This window comes from Sphaeramia orbicularis, chromosome 18, assembly GCF_902148855.1.
Source record: "Sphaeramia orbicularis chromosome 18, fSphaOr1.1, whole genome shotgun sequence".
Taxonomy (NCBI): domain Eukaryota; kingdom Metazoa; phylum Chordata; class Actinopteri; order Kurtiformes; family Apogonidae; genus Sphaeramia; species Sphaeramia orbicularis.
Window position 1 is genome coordinate 8,864,377 of NC_043974.1, and position 23,015 is coordinate 8,887,391.

At 36.7% G+C, this 23,015-nt stretch overlaps 1 protein-coding gene across 2 annotated transcripts in view; it reads right to left on the reverse strand.

Moving 5' to 3' along the window:
- Positions 1-7,029: 7,029 nt before the first annotated feature.
- khnyn (KH and NYN domain containing) overlaps positions 7,030-23,015 on the reverse strand; it is a 33,882-nt gene continuing 17,896 nt past the window's right edge. For both annotated transcript variants that reach the window (XM_030162633.1, XM_030162632.1), the window contains exons 6-9: positions 20,783-20,879; positions 18,987-19,094; positions 17,514-17,615; positions 7,030-11,162 (exon numbers count right to left, since the gene is read on the reverse strand). In XM_030162633.1, the coding sequence (XP_030018493.1) occupies positions 10,784-11,162; positions 17,514-17,615; positions 18,987-19,094; positions 20,783-20,879 (686 nt within the window). In that variant the 3' untranslated portion in view covers positions 7,030-10,783. The remainder of the gene's footprint in view (positions 11,163-17,513; positions 17,616-18,986; positions 19,095-20,782; positions 20,880-23,015) is intronic.

Consider the following 23,015-nt stretch of genomic DNA (forward strand, 5'->3'; position numbering starts at 1 on the left):
TGAAGTGAGTAATAACTTTTACAGTATAATAAAATGTGAGAAAACATCAGATTAGCTGCCTTAAAAATGTTTTTATTTAATAGTTTTCACACAGTATATCACTTTCTGTTATTGCATTTTAAATACATGCTTCTTTGCTTCAAAAATTAAAGGCATGGTGTCCAGCTGAGTGGACATTTTTGTAATGCCATAAAAATAGGTTCATTAAGAAAAATTTCAATCATATTGTTTTTTTTTTTCATGCCTAAAGAGGAATAAAAACACTCAGGAAAAAAATCTTTAAGGTTTTCATAATTTATGCATCAAAGGGTTAATGAAAATAGGTTTGTGTTACTGTTTGAATTTGTTTAGCTGATAATATAACTCTTTTTGTTTATTTGCTTCTTTTGCACAGTGGCTAATATGTAAAAATCTTAGGCAGACTTTTGTTTTGCTTTTTTGCAGGGATGTAATGTGTATGTCTTTATTTCTGACAAAACATATGCAAGAAATATATGCATGTTAATGAAACGCACGCACAGATGGAAAAACATAAAACCAGAACTCTTTTATTGGATCCCTAATTAACAGCAAAAAATAAACAAAAACAGACACATAAAATATTTTATTTGACCACCTTAAGCTCTGACAACAGGACATGTCAGCAAGGTGTCAATGATACCATGTAGTGCTACAATAATTGCCATAAGATTTTTTTCCAACCAGAGTTATGACAGTTTTTTGCTGTCTAAAGTCTTCACCAGCACACCTCAACATTTCTTTACAGGGGTAACTTCTAGACTCTGTGGTGGTCAATCTATAGACTCTTCTCAATTCTCACCTCTTTGGCTCCTTGATACTAGATTGTGACTTGGAAATTAATCTAGGAGCTCCATTTTAAAGGAAATCTCAGTCCCCTAAAGTGCACATGAAGGATTGGAGGCTGACCAGAGGAGCAATGACTGAGGCTGAGACTGTGACCTGTAAAAGAACTGACATCTGGATTGTACAAGTTATTGCAGAAGTTTTCCTCAATCTTTCTCACAAAGTTCTATTTAATATTTAAAATGATCAAATATGCAATAAAACCTGTGTCCTAAATTTAAAAAAAAAGTATGACATCATTGCATCACCTACTCACTTATGCCTTATTGTAAATTTAATTAAAATCCACTATAACACAACACATCACAAAAACCTTTTGCCTCGACTCCTCCGCTCACATGGCTGACAGGAGGAGTTAGGTGTGGAGGTGAGGACCTGAGGAGCTAAAGCTTGAGATCAGAGAAGAGGGACATGTGTGGAAATGATGTCTTATATTCCCCAATCCACTCTTTCACAAAGCCTGATGAGCTCAATGAATCTGGTTGGAACATTAAGGGTGAACCACTACATCCACCTCCCTTCCACCCTGATGTGCCCATCAGTCTGGAATGGAATGGACTCTGCACAGCCCCTCTACTTCCTGAATTTAAGGCAGCTCCTGTATTTCCTGTCTTTCATTACTGGACACACTGATTTATCCAGGTGTGTTTGCTACTTCTTGTTGTGACTTCTGTGATCAGAGTCCATTATTGCTTATAATATGGAGAGTTCATCTGTCTATCAATAAAAGTTTATCTATACAGTTGTTAGTTTCATTACTTGTACAAAACCTGCACTAGTCAAAGAGGTGGACAGCTGATAAAAACACTTAAAAAGACCAAAACCCCTGATGAAATGCACAAAACGTAGATGTCACCTTCATATATTTCAAATTAGGAATAGAAAATTCCCCAAGGATTAGAATTTTATTAACCAGACCAGAAAATCATCTTTGCTTCATCAAATGGAAAAATAAATGACACAAAATACATAATTACTATCTTTAAGTTGCTGTTGCGTTGATTTTGCACACACACAGTCAAACTACAGGAGTCTACTTTGAAAAACACGATTCATAGAGACTACATCAAACATACACATCACACAACTACACAGATGGCCTATACAAATATACCACACATTCCCTCTTTACATTGGATATTGCAGAACTGACATGTAACATAGATAGATAGAAAGATTATTTGTTTGTCTACTCTCTATCTCATTTTTCCCCTTCCCATCAAATAGGTTTATTGGTGTAATATTTTCCTTTATTGCCAAACAAGCAATTTCACAGCAGCAGCAAACACACACATCCATACCACCTTGTACATAGATGCTGCAGCTGCAGGTTGTAGAGATGAATATATTATATAATGTGTACGTTATATATGTGTACGTTGTAGGTTAACATATTGGATCAGCAATATGTAACAATAAATGACTATATAGTGGATTTGTATGTATATACAAATATATCCAATTAAGTGTTTTGCATTTTGAGATACTTATTCACTACATTTTAGTGATATACATCATTGTGCAACAATAGGATTTCCAGGAAATTATTTTATGCAAAACTTGAAGCCACCTCAGCTACTGACTGTTAATGCTTCCCACCAACTTACTGTAACAGTGTTTTTCAACCTTGGGGTCAGGACCCCACGTGGGGTCGCTTGGAATTCAAATGGGATTGCCTGAAATTTCTAGTAATTGATAAAAATAAAAAAACAACTACTTACTAATAAAAAATATATGGTGAGATGACAGAGACAATCACAATACATAAAAGACATGACAAACTCTGAAGGTGAAACTGAAGCACTGTGGTACTGTTTATCTTTCAAATGTTCATTGTGGTCGGTTTAAGATGCTGCAGCTCTTTCATAATTCATAGTTTGATTTATTGTTTGTTCAGTACTAATTGTCAGCCTTGTAAATACAAGCTGGACTGACTGTACATATCCTGACCAAGGAAAATCAAATTCTCACTTTATGCAGTAATCTACACCTGGCTTTTCTGCCTCCGTCCATAATAATATCAATTATATAGCCTAAATGTCATCTAAAATTAAGGTTTATTTGCAACATACAGTAGTATAGCAAACTATTACATGATCCAAAAAAAATCATTTTAGCGAAAAAAAAAAAAAAAAAAATCTCAGTTTTGAATGTCTGGGGTCGCCAGAAATTTGTGACATTAAAATGGGGTCATGAGCCAAAAAAGCTTGTTTTGCATGGTCACCTATAAATAGACAGTCCACTGACCTTTCTTTTTTTTGGTGGAATGTTATTTGTAGTTTTCAGATTTTTTTTTTTTTACTTAGGTAGATACACTCACAGGCAACTTTAAAGGTGCATTCAAAACCATTTGTAAGTATATCAAGTAGTTTTTGTGCAGTAAAATGGTCCCTGGTCAGAGTTTTACTTTTGTATGTGACATCTGTGAATTTGTTTTATGTGTATTTTGCATGTTGCTGCTGCAGATGAGCACATTTAAACTGCTTTACGTAATAATGGATAGCTTATGTACAACAGGGGTTCACAAACAGCCACAATGAGTAATGTTAGCAACACACTGGTTTCCAAGACAATGCCAAACAAACATGATTGATTTACTTTTCCACTGACAAAACTGTCTCTGCTACGGAAAAATGTTTTTGATGGGTTTCTATACAGCGAGTCCTTCTGATTTGTTAATGTGTAAGATTTACCTACTGAAGACCTTGTGACTGAAAACACATTTAGTCCCCTCCTCTACTTTGGGGAAGCCAACATTTAAGTGTTTTTACATTTTGAGATATTTGTTCACTACATTTTAGTGATATATATATATATCATTGTGATAACAAAAACAAAATCAGGGTCAATTCAGCCAGAAGTCAGTCATTTTTTTTTTCAGAATACTTGTCTTGTTTTTTAAATTAGAATATGTATAAAAACGTGTCATGTCATAGCAGTGTTTTGTATTTTACTCTACCATTTGAAGACCCAATAAAATGGATTGTGACCCAGTTTGTGAATGGCATATCTAGAGCAATGTGCCACATTCAATCTCAGAAAAGCTGTGGATGTCTGAAAATCTGCTATGCATTAGCTCAGTAAAACAGGCCTGTTTTCAGCTCAATGTAATTTTAATCAACAAGATTAACATCCCATGATGCATTGAGGTTTTGAATTTGAGCTCATGTCTTTTATGAAGACTCTGTGTAACTGAAACACATTGGTGATAGTGTCCCTGTAGGTAATAAAGGACTTTTATTTCTGTATCAAGGTGCCTCAGGCTTTTTTCTGGCTACTATAATTTTACGTTACTTACTTTTTGAACCCTGATGCTTGTTATTTTTTCTACCTAATGAAGTGCCTGCAGTGAACTACATTTTTTTTTTATTCAAGGATCTTACACCTTATGAAGAAGGAAAATTTTTTTCTACCCAATGAAACACTTTCTCAGACATTTTAAGTTTTCACTGGAGAGGAAGTGGAAGAAACTGCAATCTGAAAAGGTGTCAGATTCAAAGATTCAAAAGATTCAAAGATTTTTTTTATTGTCATTTCACTAGATGCACAGGATATACATTCATTCATACATTCATACATTCATTCATTCATTCATTCATTATCTGAACCCGCTTTATTCTCACTAGGGTCACGGGGGTCGCTTGGAGCCTATCCCAGCTACTTAAGGGTGAAGGCAGGGTACACCTTGGACAACTCGCCAGTTCATTGCAGGGCACAGGACATACAGAAAATTGAAATACTGTTTCTCTCTCACCTTGTTAAATGCCACACATTTAACACATTTTAAAAACAGAGGTAAAAATAGAATAAGAATAAATAAGTTGTATAAAGAGTAATCCATAGCAGAATTACTAGAAAGGCACTCAAAGAGTGTAGACCTCCACCAAGACAGATCAGCCCCCCCACCAAAATGTAATCATTTGTTCCTTGTGCCAGTATCAACATTTCCTGAAAATTTCATGAAAATCCGTCCATAACTTTTTGAGTTATCTTGCTAACAGACAAACAAACAAACAAACAAACAGACAGATAAACAAACAGACAAAGCCCAATGAAAATATAACCTCCTTGGCAGAGGAAATAAAGTGTAAAGTGTGTCAGACAGATGTAGTGGAGTAAAAAGTACAATATTCTATGGTGTAATGGAATAGAGGTATAAAGTTGAATAACATGGAGATACTCAAGTACGTTCCACTACTATTTGAACTAGGAACTAAGCACACAGGTATTCAATGAAACTTATTGTGGAACACAGGAGGAACTCCAAATGGGTTTTATGACCATAAAAGCATGCTTGGCATTTGAAAGGGATAAACCCAAAAAAACACAGGAAAATGTGGAGTGATATATTAAACTTTTTGTGCATTTACCACTTTGTTTATGGTGCCATTTCTTTCACAACACTGAAAAGATATTCATGGACTGACCACGGACCATTTTTCCTGCAAACAAGTCTGAAGGTACGATACAATATGAGGTTTTCATTGTCACATTTTGTGTTTCAAGATGCTATGAACATTCTCTGCTTGGGATAAATGTGGACTGCATCAGGCCAGTCCAGCACGCACACCCTCATATTCAACAGCCAGGTCTTTGTATTGTGTGCAGAATGTGGTTTTGTATTGCCTTGTTGAAATATGCATGAGTATCATTAAAAAAGGTGTCATCTTTAAGGTTTGCTCCAAATGTCAATGCACTCTTCAATATTAACAGTAACAATGACCTTTGACTTTTACAGCAACAAAACCCCAGACTATGACAGACCCAGGCTTCTGGAGATATTGTTGTCTTCACCTCCGGAGTGCAGGGCATCCATTCCCTCTTTGTGTCTTTACCCCTTACACACTGAAATATATTAAGGTTTATTAGACACTCTAATTCTCTTCTGCATATTACCAGTTATTCAACAAAGGTGGACCTCTCTGACCATCTTTGCAGCATCCTTCCTTGGATGCAGCTTTTGTACCAAGTAATTGTTTTCACATCACCTGTTTCAAACTACATTGTGATTTTCATCTTTTTTTTTTTTTTGCAGTTTTTGTACTAATTTACTCCTGTTGTAACTTTCTCCTGAAGTTATTAGAGGTTCAAAGCTCACAAATGCAATAAGGCGGTCCAGAGAACACATTTAATGTTGTGCTCATACCATTTACAGTAAAATGCTATTCATCATCACTGCATTCTTTTTCCACTTTCTTTATCTACTTTTTGTTTCAGGTTGCTGAGAAAACAAAAGAATGGTAGATCAAACTGCTACAAACCAAAGAAAAGAAACCAAAGGTGTTCAGGCACCAAGCAACATCAAAAAATTTAATCTATTGTCCACCTACTGTGTGTCACTCTAATTGCTATTATAGAGCTGAATCAGATGTTTAATGCTGGGTTGGTTGGTTCATTAAGCAATGTAAGGAAGTTCCCAAAATAGACATCCTGTCTATTTTCATTATTGTTCAAAAGTCACCCAACTGGTTTCGTTTCTATTCTCAGAAAGGCACGACCTAATCCTCCTCTGTGGAGTCCCTAAAGGTAACAATGTATAGTATGCGCTATAGAAAAAAAAAAAAAAAAAAAAAAAAAAAATAATAGAAATACAAATTGTTGACATTTTACATATGAATTAAAAATAAAAAAACCAATACATTTATAATTTCAGAAATAAATGAACATTAAATGAAATTATAAGAATCCGAATCAGGAAGAAACTAATGCTTGTTTAAAGAAACACACTTTGTCCTCATTCAAAAAGTCCTCATATGCTTCTTCAGAAAGGGTACAGGTGATAATCCAAGAGTTTTGATAACTTTTAATAAATTACATTTTATGGAAAGAAATCTTTTGAAAATGATGTAATTATATAGAAAAAAATGATTAAAAATAACCTATCCTCTGAGTAGAATAAGCATGTTACTATTATATTAAATGTTGCAGACACACACTAATGACCTGCTCTTCCTGTTAAATATTGGTGAAGAGTGACCCCTGGTGAATCTTTTGATGAACAACATGTTTCACTGTTGATCATATGGTGATAGGATTAATAACCACAAGCAAAAGATAATTATACCTACCACATAATAACAATGTATAGATTCATATAGGGGGTTGTATAATTTTTGTTCCATTGGCATTTGGTTAAAAGCTTCCAACAAAAGAGAAACAACAGAGAAAATTCCAAATAGATTTAATGAAAGTATGACAGAATTCAGCATCAAAGTCTTAAAATATACACACACAATCCTATTTCATATTTCTTAAATATTACAGAATGCTTTTAAGTGGTCGACTGAAGAGCAACGTGGGCGTCATGTGACCTGGCAGCAACAACTTATCAGCCCCCACTCACTTCATTCTTTTAGTTTGTTCTCAGTTTTGTCGAGACTCACTTAATGTAAACAAGAGCAGAAACCTACAGAAATACAGCATCCAACCTGCATCAAAAGTACATAAAAGCCAATATAAAGAACAGAACAGAATGTGGTCCAGTATTATTTTGGCAAAATAAAATTAAGTCTCACAACTACTGGATCTACATTTCACCTCAGTTTAGTTCACATTTAATTTCTGCTACAGTGGTTTTTTAACACAGGCAGATTTTTAAGGTATTTTATTGCTCTTTTTCATTCTAAATAAAATTTTGTCTGCCTGTAAATCACATTCATTTTCTTAAACTTTAAAGCATAATTTAGAATTGTGCTTAAAATGTCTGCACGATTAATATTATGGCTCAGCTGCATTAATTTTAAGACTGATGGTGATCTGCATGTTAGAGCTGCAAAGTACACACATGGAATAGTTACACTGATGGATGAGCAATGTCAACTAAGGCCAATTAACACATTCCACACATTTTTCTTGCTACCTTGATACCAAAGGACAACATTCTCCATTTAATCTAAAGACAAGTTTGCCTGATATAAAATAAGTTACTCAGATTGAAGAGTTAGATTGTATTATTATTGAGTGGCATTTTTTACTCTTCATGCACAGTGAACCAAACACAATGATTCTTAATCGATTTATCAAACAACCAAAGCTGTTCCTATGACTGCTTGTTGTCAACCACAACCTTCAAATGAACATGAACACGAGAAACAAATTTCAGGGGCAGATTTAGCTGCAAAGAGAAAATCTTTAAGGTTTGGGTTCAGCTACAGGAAGGATGACCAAAAACAGGTTCACTGAATGCACCACAAAGCTTTGTAGAATGAGTTCTGAGATCTGAGTGAATTCTAAAGAAATAAAAAAAAAATTGCATGTGTTTGTGAGCAAATAGATATTCAAGGCTGGTGGGAATCAATGTATTTCTTTCAGATAAATATGTATTGAAAAAAAGAAAAAAAAAAAAGAATTGCATTGCAGTGTCAGTTTTTTTTTCCCCAACATGGAGCTTTACTACTTTAGATAAATGATAAGCACTGAAACACGTTTTTTTTGTTTGTTTTGTCTTTTTTTTTTTTTGGGGGGGGGGGGGGATTTACTAGCACTTCTTTCCACTTGTCCTTTCTCTCCTGATGTCCTTTGGTCTTTTCGCCTGAACAGGGTCAGCATAAGCCACTGGGTTTTGCAGGGAGAATATACAGAGGTAGATAAGAAAAAACAGTGAGTGGCAGGCTGGAGGAGGAAAGAGGCACGGGGGCTGGAAAGGCAGAAAAAAGCAGTAGAATGGATGCAAATGTCATTACCCTATGATTGTCTTTCTTTTAAAAGTTAGAGAGGTCACCTAAATGTCACCTCGGCTCTTTTTACTAGCACAGCAACATTTGAGCTCACAGCCAACAGTGCAGAGAAATATTAATCATACTTAAGACAGCGTAAAGTCATGCCATTACACCTCACCATGGACCTCCCCCTTAATATCACAGATATTCCTGCAAACAAAAAATGCTAATATGTTACTGTGGGATAGTGCACAAAAGCTAAAGCTCTACAATAAAAACTTTTTTGTTTCATTGTTATTACTATTTCTGTTCAAAACCTCACTAATTTCTTATTAACATTCTCAAGTATTAGCTAAATGTTACAAGTGTAGGAACACCTAAGTAATAGTCAACCAATACAGTGATATGACACCTTTAAAATATCTGCAATCTGCAGTTAATATTGACAAGGGTTTCTGCAGGATAACGCGTTCATCTACTGGATCCAGACTTTGGTGATGCCGTTGATGTGAATACAGAATGATGCTGGCTGACAGCAACTGTTACTGGTGGATTTTTCTTTCACAGCTTTAAGTTTTATCCGACTCTAATAGCTTTGTCCCAAACATTGCAGTAGGTTTCAGATTTGTCAAATTCAACAGGCTTCATCCAATCACTACATTGTAAAAATCTGTCAAAATTATCTTTTAAGGTGTTATATTCAGATTTTACACCTGCACCAATCTTGGTTTTATTGTCCTTAAATAGTTATAAGGACATTAAAACAGTCATTCTTGGACAAAGTGAGCTGCCATCTTCTATATTATAAAAGCTAAGTGGCCTCTGTGTGTGTCCCCAGGGATTCACACAAAATCCAGAAAGAGCTGACTGTTGCAGTTCAGCATACATATGTATTTTTGGTCAAGGAAGAGGTTAGGGAAACAGCAAGTTGATAGGACCAATATTTTTGAAGATGCTGGTAATTTTGGAATACAATAGCCTTACAATCACGTTGCTATGGCCAGAACGCTTTGGCAGTGACTGCTGGACAAATGCGATACAGCACGCAAGAATACACGACAGCACAAAAACTACCACATCTAGAACCCATGGATCCTCATGGGTCAGCGCACTAGTTAAGTATATTTACAAACATTTTTGTCTGTAAAATGTTTATGCAAATATGATAGAAACAGATTAATTCTTTGCAAAATCAAGATTTGCTTGCAAAAAGAGTGAACATACTTAATGATTTTTTACCAATTATTTGTGAGTTTTTGCAACAGCTAAATACTGAATAGATTTTGCTGACAACTGAAAGAGCAAAAAAGACTAATCAATGTTCATCACGGAAGTAGTATAAAAATATAACTGGTAAAAACAAGTCAACTTCTGATACAAAAATAAAAATCATTTATTACCTCCAGGGATGTCATCATTATCACATTTTGACTACAGTGTCTTCATCAGGGCCATACATTGTGAACATTGATTATGATTGTTTGCTCTTTTAGTTTTTACCCCTCGGCCGAGGTGACCTTGACCTACTTTTTCAAGGTCAAATGGCCTTGTGGAGCTGTAACTACTTTCACACATCAATATGTATGTAATAAGTTTTACACAAAGACAAACTAATCTACATTACAGGCCAGTAACTTTCAACTGAATCTTACACTGTAATTGGCCCAGAGGGATTAAAAGTGCGCAGAACTTTATGTTTATTCAGTGAGCTCCTGTCTTCGACGAGCACCAGATTCCTTAATTTACATCAACATTTTGTGTTTCTGGCCCAGTGAAGCACCTACCACTCATTTTTTTTCTTGGACGTTGGTGATTATCCTTGCGGTTTCTCAGTACAACTGATAATCCACAGAAAAAGAAGCAATTGGTGAGACTTAAAATAAACATACCAATGTAAAATCTAAGGGCCAAAATTCAGGACTAAGACAGTATTTGAAGTAGACCTTCAGGATTTTAAGTTAGGTGAGTCACGTAAGTCACGTTCTTGATAAAGAACTTTTCAGGAGATTTTTTAAGAAATGCCATGACGAAATGGGAAAAGTTTGGGTGAATTTCCCGGGGATGACGATAAACTAAAATAATCAGTTTTACATTCAGCTGTCACCAGGATGTTTAACTCATATGATAGCATGTAAAATCGTTGCTAAACAGGAAAATGAATTCCTGGTCAGTGCTTCAAATGGCTTTGCTGGAATCCAGAGTTATTCTTAACCCATCCAGGGCAAAACACAGTATAAGACAAGTCTAAATTAAAGGCATTTCTAGTCCTTCTGCTGCTCCAAGATGAGGTCAGACAGTACGTTGATGTCCGTCTCTGTTGGGTGACACTGTAGCACCAACGTCACCATGCTGTCCTGACCTGGGAAAACCTGACCCAGCTGCTCTATGAGGTCGGCTGTTTGCTCTAGACTCCTGTTGGCACTGCGGCCCATGCCCAGACCTGCAGGTCCATGTTGGTTTTGATCCAGGTGGCCCATGTCCCAACCCCCACCGAGCTTAGTCCGACGACCCACTGCATCTAGAGCACCACCCAGTGTCCGATCGCGGAAGTTCAAGACCTCTGTTTGAGAGCGTGGTGTTTGGGAGGAAGGGAAGGAAGTGGCTACACCAGCAAACGAGTGGTTTCCTGGATCTGGAGTCCTGAGAGGAAAGAAACAATGGGAGAACACAAACCAAACTATGACCAAATGACTGAGAGAAGAGTTATTTGATTCTTAATATTATGTGAAAAATTTCAGATGTTTTAAAACTTGAGGAAAATCCATAAAATTAAAGTTAAATTTATCCTTTAACTTATATAGTCCATATTTTGGGTTTAATATAAGTACCAGGGGCCTCATGTAAAAAGACCTGCGTGGATTTCATACTGAAACCGGTTGTATGCTTACATCCAGAAAACTTCGTACGCACAAAAAAAATCCAGACGAATAAAACTGAGCGTACGCCCGATTCCAAGTACATTTCCTCTGTACATCCCAATCAGCGCGGAATTGACCAAATATGTTGGAGTGCCTGACTCCTCCCTCTCCAAACCCCTATTTAAATATGCAAATTGGTATAAACAGGCCCTGCAGGTGGGATTCCCCTCTCTGCATGATCAGATGATGTCAAGCAAATGCAAAACAGGTGGAAGGAGAAAAGAGGATGAACTCAGCCCATTTGAGCAGAGAGTCACCGCTATTGCGAGTGACACTGCCCTCACAGGGGTGACTCAGTTCAAGGTAAAGATATATTTTGTATTTGTGTAACTCACACATTTGTTCATTCTGCGCGTCATACAATAGTCTGTTCACAGCCAAACACAATGAAGGTTCATGCATAATCATGCCAGGATATCAAGGAGGAAATCAATGACTTCGACTTATGTTTAAAGGTAGGGTAGAAGATGTTTTCCCAGAGCATGTTTTACTATATTGCTTAAAATCCCCTTCACACCCCGATTGTGACCAATTAATTAAATGTTCTAACACAAACATAAAAAAATTTTAGTCACCTGTGGAATGGACAGGACTGAAAAAACACCATCCAATCAATTTAACCGGCCCGTCGAAATGATTGAATGGTGATATGTCGATCAAATTCAACTGCCATTTGTCCCTCCCCCCGTCTGCAAGTACAATCAATACAATGGAGGCGTGGCATCAGAGGGAAGTCTAAAGAAAGGGGTTTGAACTTTTGAATTATGTATTTTCAAAATGTAGCTTGCTCAAACTGTTTTTCCAGGATCTCCTACCCTACCTTTAATCACTCAATTTATTATTTTAAACAGACAATGAGGCAGAAGAAGATGGTGAGACGCAGTCCCAATGGGACAGTCTGAATGTAAAAAAAAAAAAAAAAAAAAAAAAAACTTAATGTAGCTTAATGTCTGAAAACAGCAATCAGTTATCACCAAAATATTCATGGACATCTGTAATCATGTCGACATTCACCTCTCCAAAAATCAAAACCATGAGATTGGTGATGATTGATTGCAGTTTTCAGAAATTAAACTACGTTAAGCTTTTTACATTAAGAGTTTTAGATTGTCCTGTCCCAGCCTCCTGTCACAGACCCGTAGGGGCCTCCTCCAGCCTTCCGGTGTTAGCCGATCCCCTGGTCCAACAGCCAGCTGCTGATACTGTCCGACCAGTCGTGTCCTTACACGTGCTCACCCGAATCACAAGAGGACATTGTGAGGGCAATTGACTGCATCATTGAGCACCTAGACCGACTTATAAATGTTTTCACAGACATTAATACAACATTAAATGCATTTATCAACAAGTTAATTTTGTGTCCTTGTCTCTTTATAGGGTTGAAATCACATGTTGTCAGACCAAATGGCCTCCAGGCAGGATTAGCACTAATGGGTCCAGGGTTGGTCTAGTTGGTCTGCTAGGGGGATGTGCGGCTCTAGCAGTAGGATGGCGTGCTGGTGTGTGAATTGTTCATCTGTGTATCTCTGATGTGCACATCACTCTGAGGAATTCCCCTTTTCACATTATGAACAGTTTCCCAGTATCACCTGTCACCAAAGGTTCAAAAACACTAGAAATGTGCATACGCCAGCCATGAAGTTGGCATGGAGCACCGCACCTTTCCACGGTCATTTCACCCTTTATACATCTGAACGTGAGTGTGGAAAAGGGTGTACGCCACGTTTTTGGGCATACGCACCCTTTATACATGAGGCCCCAGCTAATCACAGGTATCTTAAATTTAATGCATTTTAAGACATTTTCAAGACAATTTTTAATTTGAACGTTTAAATAAGAAGGTAAATATGAAAGTACTTAGTAAATATACAGTCCTGTCGGTATTATGTAGGAATATCATCACCTTCCTACAATAATTGCCCAAGTCATTTTTTTTCAGATTTTTCAGGGAAAAAACAAAAATCTTAGGCAGAAATTGAGTGATTGATGATTTAGGTAAAAAGTAATTTTTGTCAAAAGGTCATTTTAGGAAAGTGACAATATAGTCATTAGTGACATTAGTGACAGTAACGGCTAACATATCATAAAAAGACAGTGTTAATTAAGATCAGTTGTATGTTAAAATCTGTAAACATGAAAAATGTTGACTTCCTCAGAGAAGTTTGACGAACTGTAAGGAAAAGTAATTAAAAGACCAGTTAAGACGTCTATTATTGATTGATTGATTTTTCATAAATTTTTGATTATGTTCAGTCTGCAGACCTGTAGCTTTTAAGGTGTTTTCTTACCTGTTAATCAATACAAGGTGACACTGAATTAATAAATAAACGTTAAATATTCATTTTACATCTTTGACAATTTGTTATATTGCATGATTTAGGCTTTTGTGATTATTGAAGCATCCAAGTTTGTAAACTGTATGAATTTATACTAAATTATACAAACTGTGGATAATTAATTTCCTCAAGGAGAAATAAGTATCAGAACATTGTTCCATTCCAGTGCTATTCTTCTTCATCTATCTGTCTCTGTCCGTCCGTCCGTCCGTCCATCCATCCATCCATCCATCTATCTATCTATATTAAGCCTGTAATGGTACACAAAATTTTCGGTTCGGTACGTTTTCGGTTTTGAAAGCCACGGTTCATTTTTTTTTTTTGGTTTGGTACTGGAAGAAAGAAAACCCCTCAAAATGTCTTTAATAAATTTATGAATTTTTAAAAATTTTCCCCCCAATTTTTGGACACAATAGAATATAGAAAAACAGGAATATAATTCTACTGCTATAAATCAAATAGAAAATAAAATTAATTATTAATATTACTAAATGTATTTTAAACATCAGTATTGCACTTTTCCTTGACAGGTAGTTTTGAACAAACAACAAAAATCAAATCACATTTCTGTCAGTTCACAATCTGCATAAAAATACCAAAAAAATTCCACATGAAGTGCAACATTAACAAGAGGACAAACTGGTATTCTGTTTAAACAAACTGAAGAGCAACTTTGACAACAAAAAATTAACCAAATTATTTATTTTAGGACAGATAACCAACTGTTTAGGCCACTTTGTGTACGTGCGCGCATGTGTACAGGGTGTGACTTGTTGGGGGGATGTTTCTGGGGTGTTTTTTTGGTCGGAGCCGGGGGGGGGGGGGCATAACTAACGCTGGCGTGAAACAAAAGTGAAACTTTATATTCTTTCAACGTCCAACTCCGGGTTCTATTCCTCTGTTATACAGCGTGTGTGTGTGTGTGTAAGTGTTTTAGAACTACTGTCGTTCATAGGGGCCAAACAACGTCCGTCTTATTAATGTCTCTTTCCTCGTTGCTGTCTTTCACCAGGACCTGAACTGATCCCAAACGGGATTGTAATGATGGCAGAGGGTCTCCAGTCTCTTCCTTCCAGGTTCACATCATATTTGTTGTTGTTGTTTTTTTTTTTAACCTTATATCAGCTGTTATTTCGTATTTCGGGTCAATGTACGCATCCTTCAATACGTCTGTGTGGAACTTGCGCAGATTTAAAGTTCCACATCAAACAACGTCTTTCGTTCCTTTTTCTTTTTCTCAACATACTGTGCCGTTTCGATACAGCTGTGTACTGAACCGAACAGGTGTGTACCGAAATGGTTCAGTTTGGTACGTGTACCGTTACAGGCCTTATATATATATATATATATATATATATTAGTGGTGGGCAGCGATTAAAATTTTTAATCACGATTAATCGCGTGGCTTTATGCGATTAATCGTGATCAATTGCATAGTTGTGTGTGTGTGTGTGTGGGGGGGCATCAACAGCATGTATTGCCTTTCAGTGATATTTCAGACTGGAAGTACTCCGGTGATAAAAATAATTGCACGTCAGTGCTTCCAAACACTTGTGTCCTTCTCAACCCCACCATCTGAAGACATTTAAAATGAAAATGTCCATGTAAAAAAACACTACTTTTACACATGTTTATGTCCCCACCATTGTATTTACAGTTGTGAGTGACTGACAGGAGTCTTAGTCCCACTAATAAGTACTAATACTAATAAGCCCAATAATATGTGATGTTCAGTTGTTCAAAGCAAGCAAAAGGGGCCCTGAAGTGGCCAGAATAAGTTGCACTAACATATGTTTTGTCCTTGCGGTGTTCCCGTAGTCAGTTCGAACATAAGAACGAACTAACACACGTTTCTTTCACTCTGTTTGTATGGCCCCAAAAACGTTTGCCTGTGAGTATTTTATGTTCAGTTGTTGTAAGAATGAATAGTATAAAATATCTCTGATGTGAACCTTTGTTGCTGGATAAAAAGACGTTGTAAATCTTAAATTAACCTGTAAATGCTAATCGTTAGCGTGTCTATGGATTTTCCCATTCAAGTTAGCATCGAGATAAAATGACTGCTAATACAACATTCACATCGTAAATAAGTAAAGGTTAGTTCAAAGGCTGGCATATTAGACCTAAACACAACCAATGAATTTACATAAACTTAACATGAGCCTGCATAAAGAATTAGCAACCCATCTGCGACTGCCAGCATAAACGAATTAGCTTAAACATGTTAATAACACATTGTAATAAACACATCCAAAATAACGTCATAAACATGTTTCTAACGGCACGTTTGCATGTGAAATTATTTAGCGAACAACAGAATGATTGATACATACAGGTGTTGCTTCTGCAGGAGTTACACAAAGTTTGATTCTGCATTATTTGTCAAGTTCGCTAATTTTTCTCCTCTCAGCCGGCACGTGCTCACAGCACCGGCGTGTGGACCGGCAAAATAAAAGCATGAGTTTCAAAATAAGAGTCTGTATGTATAAATCAACTAAGACTTGCTTGAAAGGCAGAACAATAATAAGACGGCGTTAATGTGAGATAAAAAAATTGTCAGCGTTATTTAATGAATGCGTTAACGCAGTAATAACGCGTTAACTTGCCCACCCCTAAAATATATATATATATATATATATATATATATATATATATATGTGTGTGTGTGTGTGTGTGTGTGTGTGTGAAAACTGTGAAAAAAGGTGTGAAAACTCTTAATTCTGGAAATGGTAAAAAACTTACAGATTGTTAGCTTCATAGGATAATTGCCTAAGTCATAAACTATATAGACAAAAGTATTGGGACACACTGAATTCAGGTGTTTCTTTGCTAACAGGGATCTGGGATACAAAACAATAATGACAAATGTTGTAATATAGTTTTATATTGTGATAAATATCATTGCATTGGTTAGTTTGGTTTAAATTGTTATCTTTGCTTCCAAAATGTCTCAGAGATGGTATTTACTTAATTTCTTTCAACAGTGATTTTTTTTTAAATCTATCCATGACTGATTTCAAATGTTCAACCTCTAAATTTCTAAAATATTTTTCAAGCTCTGACTGTAAATAATAATTTTCTACCACAACTAACCATCAGACATTTCTTCATGTCTCACTTAGGAAGAAAAATCTCCCATTAAACTTTAAGGAAATATTGATGTTTATAAACTACATGGACAAAAATCACATCACACATCATAGCTACAGCTGTAAGCATCAATATTAATAATCAACATGCTATTTATCACAATATTAAACTATATTTTGACATTTGTCATTATTGTTTTGAATCCCAGACCCCTGTTAGAAAAGAAACACCTGAATTCAACATGTCCCAATACTTTTTGTCCATTGTATGACTTAGGCAATTATGCTATGAGGCTAACGATATGCAGTTTTAATGGAATTACTTTTAGAATATGAGGCATTCCTAATATGCCTTTGTTTGCTTTTCAGTATTTTCAGATGTCTTTAAACACTTACATATGATGCTGTTGGTTCGCTGAACAACTCACACAGAGGACATCAGTATGGTAAGACTGTCCTTCAATCCATCCCAGAACACATCTGGATTCACAAAACTAAGAGAATGTGCACATACTCGTCCTAGACCACCTGCAAAAGCATCCTATGTGCATTTGCATCAGACATTAGAGCTGTGTGAATGTACTCACATCACTCTGAACTCGTTAAAGCTGGGATTTCCTAGAACCGTTGTATGTGAGGTTAAAATACCTGTGCTCCGTACGTAAGAAGTCATCCAGGTGAGGCCCTCCTCTCCCTAAAGGATCGTCCGGCACCATGAAGTGATCCCCGACAAATGTGTACTGCAGAAGTCTAGGAGGCAACGTGAAGTAAAACCATTCTTATTCATGAGTGAATTTGTACTTTCCTTTTTTAGATAGATGATCTGCCTGTACATGGGCTGTAAAATTCCATTAATAACGGGAATAATAGCCCAATCAGAACAAAAACAGCCCCATGTAACCACCTCAACCACAATGCGCTATAATGCTAATTAACACCAGACATTTCACAGCTTAAAAGAAGACCCAAAGTTTCCATTCATATCATGGTGAAATTCAGGTATGATGACTACATCAGATATGGTTTTACCTACATTGAGGACAAAAACCTCAGTGTGTTTAATTCTTGAATAAGTGACTGAATGCACTTTTAATTTTTAACTGAGTGCACTGCTTTGTTTTGGTTAAAATGTACCTAATTTAGTGTTAAAGGGAATATTTCCTTATTTAGCATCACCACCTGCTGGTCAGTTTGGTTTATCATTACTTCCACCAAGTGAAACGGCGGAGGTCATGATTTCATCAGGGTTTGTATGTCTGTCTGTCTGTTAGCAAGATAACTCAAAAAGTTAAGGATGGATTTGGATGATATTTTCAGGAAATGTTGATACTAGCACAAGGAACAAATGATTACATTTTGGTGGTGATGGGGGGGGGGGCTGATCTGTCTTGGCGGAGGTCTGCGCTCTCCATGTGCTTTTCTAGTTACCTCCACCAGGAGGTATTGTGATCGCTTTGCTTCGTGTGTTTGCGTGTTTGTTTGTTTGTTAGCAAGATAACTCAAAAAGTTATGGATGGATTTTCAGGAAATTTTCAGGAAATGTTGATACTGGCACAAGGAAGAAATGATTAAATTTTAGTGGTGATTGGGGGGGGGCAGAGCTGTCTTGGAGGAGGTCTGCGCACTCTGAGTGCTTTTCTAGTTAAACTTGTCCTCTGTGTTTTCATACTGTGATATTCTGTATTATCTCAGGTTCAAAACACACCATCTTTTTATTAGTTTAACTGTTATCATTTTGGGTTGTAGCTTGTCATTGAGGGGTGATCATGAGTTCTTAAGCCGGACCAGTTGAGAACCACTGATTTAAAGGGAAATAAAACCAGAAAAGTCACCACCACTTCTTCTCAGTTACATTCACGACTGATTCGTATTCGTATCATATTTATAAAAACACTTGCCCATGTTTCAAATATGTTTTATTCAGATTAAATGTTTTTGGGCATGTTGCTAAGTGACAGAAATACTGTTAATATGACTGCAACTATAATAGTTGCAATAATTGTTACCCAGCTTCAGAACTGACTAACGGTGATTTCAAGATTTACAGTCATGAGCTGAGTATTATATGTTAATGGCAGCTTGAACACTGCAATGATTGTTATTTTTATTATTATTTTCTACCTCTTTTTGATGATATCCCTCCAAGCAGCAGATTCATCTGACAGGTCTCTCAGGTTGTCGTTAGTTACGATCACCCCATCTGTCTTCTGTGCAAGCTGCAGCATGAGTCTGGTCAAACAGTTTTGAAGAAGAAGAATAATTTTGTTTTAAAAACCATAAAAAAGAAAAAGTCCATGCATTCTTAACTCAAGTAGAACAGAAAAAAAACAAAGCAAAAAAGACTGGCAAAAGGTAAAAGTATTGATTCTAGTCTTTCCAGCAGTACTTAGTGAAAAAGTAGAAAAGTAAAAAACAGTTGTGTGCGGGACATTTCTACCAACTGTTTCTGTATAAACTGACTGAACCTCGTACCACATTAATGTAACATAAAGATGACTGAACCATTAGCGTTCTTCATAATATATTAACTTCAATTCAATGCTCAAATCAGCTTTAAATGTCATCAATAGAACCTAATAATGCCCTTTCTCTGTGGTTTTCCATTTCATCTTGTTTCATCTTTTACATCACTTTCATTATGTATGTTGTGTGGAACATGCATAAATGTAATGGCATCTGTTTAGGATGAAATTGATCTTGATGTTAGGAAGGCATGCATGCAAAATAGATATACAGATTTTTTCACACTTCAGCATTTAAAAAATGTGTAGTAGATATAGTTCAAGCTTTTGCAGAGTTCCACATTGTTCTTATTCTGCTCAGAAACAACCTCACCTGTTGTTCCATTCATTTCCTACAGATGCTAACCTGACATCTAAGTTGATACAAGCACTACAGAGAGATGAAGGACCAAATTTCCAGGATGTAGATGGCACTGATATCTGCAGTCAGAGGATTACTTTGCAGAATGGTCTCCTAAGTCTCTTTGCTTGGAGCCGTTTTACATCTCCACAAAAAAAGGGGAAAATACGCGACTTCAATTAGCATTTATTCACCTGTTCACCTGACAGAGGAGATTAAGCTGAAACCATTACACTACAAGAACATGACTGCACTGTCCACACTTCTGCAGATCACCAAGAGTTGACATTTTAATTAATTAATTTTTTTTAATAAACTGAATTTATCTTGGCTTGCTTGTTACATCCCACAGAGACTAAGATCCTACTGCAGGGACCCAGGTTCAGTTCCAACCTGCTGGCTGCATGTGATTCCCTCCATTTCCTGTCTATTTCTACTTAGTCTATCAAATACAGTCAACTACCCCAAAATAAAAAAGTAAACTGAATTTTATTGGAATATTATAATTGCAGTTAAAGGTCCTCAGATTTGGAATACGTACAACTAACTTATAGGTTTTTAATACTATAGCAAAACTATGGCTAAAACAGAGACAAACCTATGAACACTGAACAGTTACTTTCCACTGATCTTAAGTGTCATCATGTCTTTCTTTTATTAACTTTAACTTTTGATGTTTTTGCATATTTGTAGTCTTTATGTTTGGTTTAGTGTTGTTGTTTTTTTTAAAGCCTAATCACACTTCTGAAAATGAGCCACTACAGTTAAAAGTCCTTGAATTGGCTGCATTAATGTAACATTGCAAGTCTAATGTCTAATATCTAATAACAACAACAATCAGAAGAAGAATAACTGTTGTCACCTTCATTATCATTATCAATCTCCTGACTGTGTTTTAGAGATTAACATATTTATGATATTTGAGTCAAAGTTTAGGCGTCAATACGACAGTACAGCGCAGAAACCTTAAAACTCTGCTACAGTACAGTGATATTTTCTTCTGTTACTTCCAACCTGTGTATAAAACTGTAGCACAGTGTGTATTATTTATGTACCTGTCGTCATATGAGCTGATCCTCTTGCCCTGAACTTCCCTGGAGGGAGTGTAGGAGAGCAGACCCAACTTCTGCAGCTCGGTCAGATAGTGTTTCTCTGGAAGAAGAGGAACAAACAACACCATGTTAGTTCAGGTTCCACATTCAGCCCAGTACGATCTTAAGTGGGCCAGACCAGTAAAATGGTGCGGGAGATCGACATGTGGATCGGGGCAGCATCTGCAGTGATGCGGGCGCTAAACTGGTCCGTTGTGGTGAAGAGGGAGCTAAGCTGAAAGGCGAAGCTCTCAATTTACTGGTCGATTTCACCTATGGTCATGAACTCTGGGTAATGACCGAAAGAATGAGGTTGCAGGTACATGCGGCCGAAAGGAGTTTCCTTTGCAGGGTGGATGGGCTCAGCCTTAGAGATAAGATGAGGAGCTTGGACATCTAGGAGGGACTCAGAGTAGAGCCGCTGCTCCTCCATCTCGAGAAGAGCCAGTTGTGGTGGGCTGGGCATCTAGTGAGGATGCCTCCCGAAAACCTCCCTGGGGAGGTGTTTTGGGCATGTCCGTCCAGGATGAGAGCTCGTGGGCTGACCCAGGAGACACTGGAGGGATTATATCTCTCGACTGGCCTGGGAAAGCCTCGGGATTCCTCCAGAAGAGCTGGTGGAAGTGGCTGGGGAGTGGGCTGTCTGGGCTTCTTTGCTGAGGCTGCTGCCCCTGCGACCTGGACCCAGATAAGTGGTTAAAGACGTCACATCACATCATGCTTTAACCTATCATTTACACAAATGTATTACAATTTACAGATCACAGTGGATCTACAAATACACAAAACATTTAGTAACAGGCAAAGTATTGTTAAAACTGCACTTACTTCTCTTAAGACATTTCAGGTTGTTCGAATTTGTTTTTCCACATTGTTTGTGAAAGGACAGTTTGTAAATGTAAACAATTTCATGTAGTTTTACTTTCTGGCACTAAAACAAAGAGAAAAATTTGGAGTTGTCATTATTTATACATTATAATGATAGTATTTTACTGGTCTGACCCACTTGAGATTATATTGTTCTGCATGTGGGCCCTGAAATCAAATGATTTTCACATCCTTGATTGTTAATATGTTCAGTGTAATTTTTGCATCTCACACATTCATCCCACGGGCCGCCCTGGACCCTTTGGTGGGCCAGTTCTGGCCAGTGGGCTATATGTTTGACACCTGTACTCTAGAACATCCAGGCTCATTCTTCTTCTCTCCTTCAGTTCAAGTGTGAATAAATGACACAGCTTTTACAGTATCATGCATTAAACTTGCAAAACATTTCTTTTTTTGTTGCTTAAGTATATATACTAATATATATATCCAGTTGGGTGCAATTCATGTATGTATAGTGTATAGTTCCAATTAAACGGTCTGTGTCACTTTTTTCCAGTTTTTGTTGAAAATGTCCCCTATTTTCTCAGTTTTAAGTGAACTTTTCCACAACAAGAATGGCTTAAATACTTTCCAGCCACTGATCTGACTTTGCTGTGTTCACATTATTATTAAACCAGTTCCTAGTGACAGCTTTCTTACTTGCTCCTAGTAAAACTTTAAGCTGCGAATTACTTTCATCACCAGTTTTTCATCAAATTTGTAAAACCCAAGTCATAGCCTAAGAATAACAAATCCGTAAGTCTTTCCGTGATTACTCACCTGAATATCTTCCCTCACGGTAAACAATTTCAAAGTGGACTCCACCATAAACAAACCATTTGTTTACAAATAGGGGCCAGTAGGTCAGTTGGGCATTTTTGGAAATTTGTTGCGATGTGTATTGTGGGAAGTGGAGCTTCACACAGCTGCATGATGGCCACAGCGGCAACAAACACGGAAACGGCTTTATTCCCTCTTGCTATTGCAGCATACTTTTTATTTTAGGTGTTATAAAGAAGTGGATGAATTCTTAGTTTCTAATATGTGAGACCTGGTATATAGTTATTGAACAAAATTCCAGCTTTTATTATTGTTTGTGTTTATCTAATGTGTTTTTAATGTGTCTAAATGCTCTGCACTCTACCAGAAATCCTATATTATAGATATTTTCTTGGGTTGTTTTAACCTGGTGACCTCTGGTAATGTGTAATAAATATGGAGGTCCTCTGTGATCTTAACCCTGTGTGAATCTACAATAAACAGTTGTCCTGTGATAATAGTCCCATGCAAATTGACATCGGTGTGATTTTTTTTCTTTTGCTCTGATTTT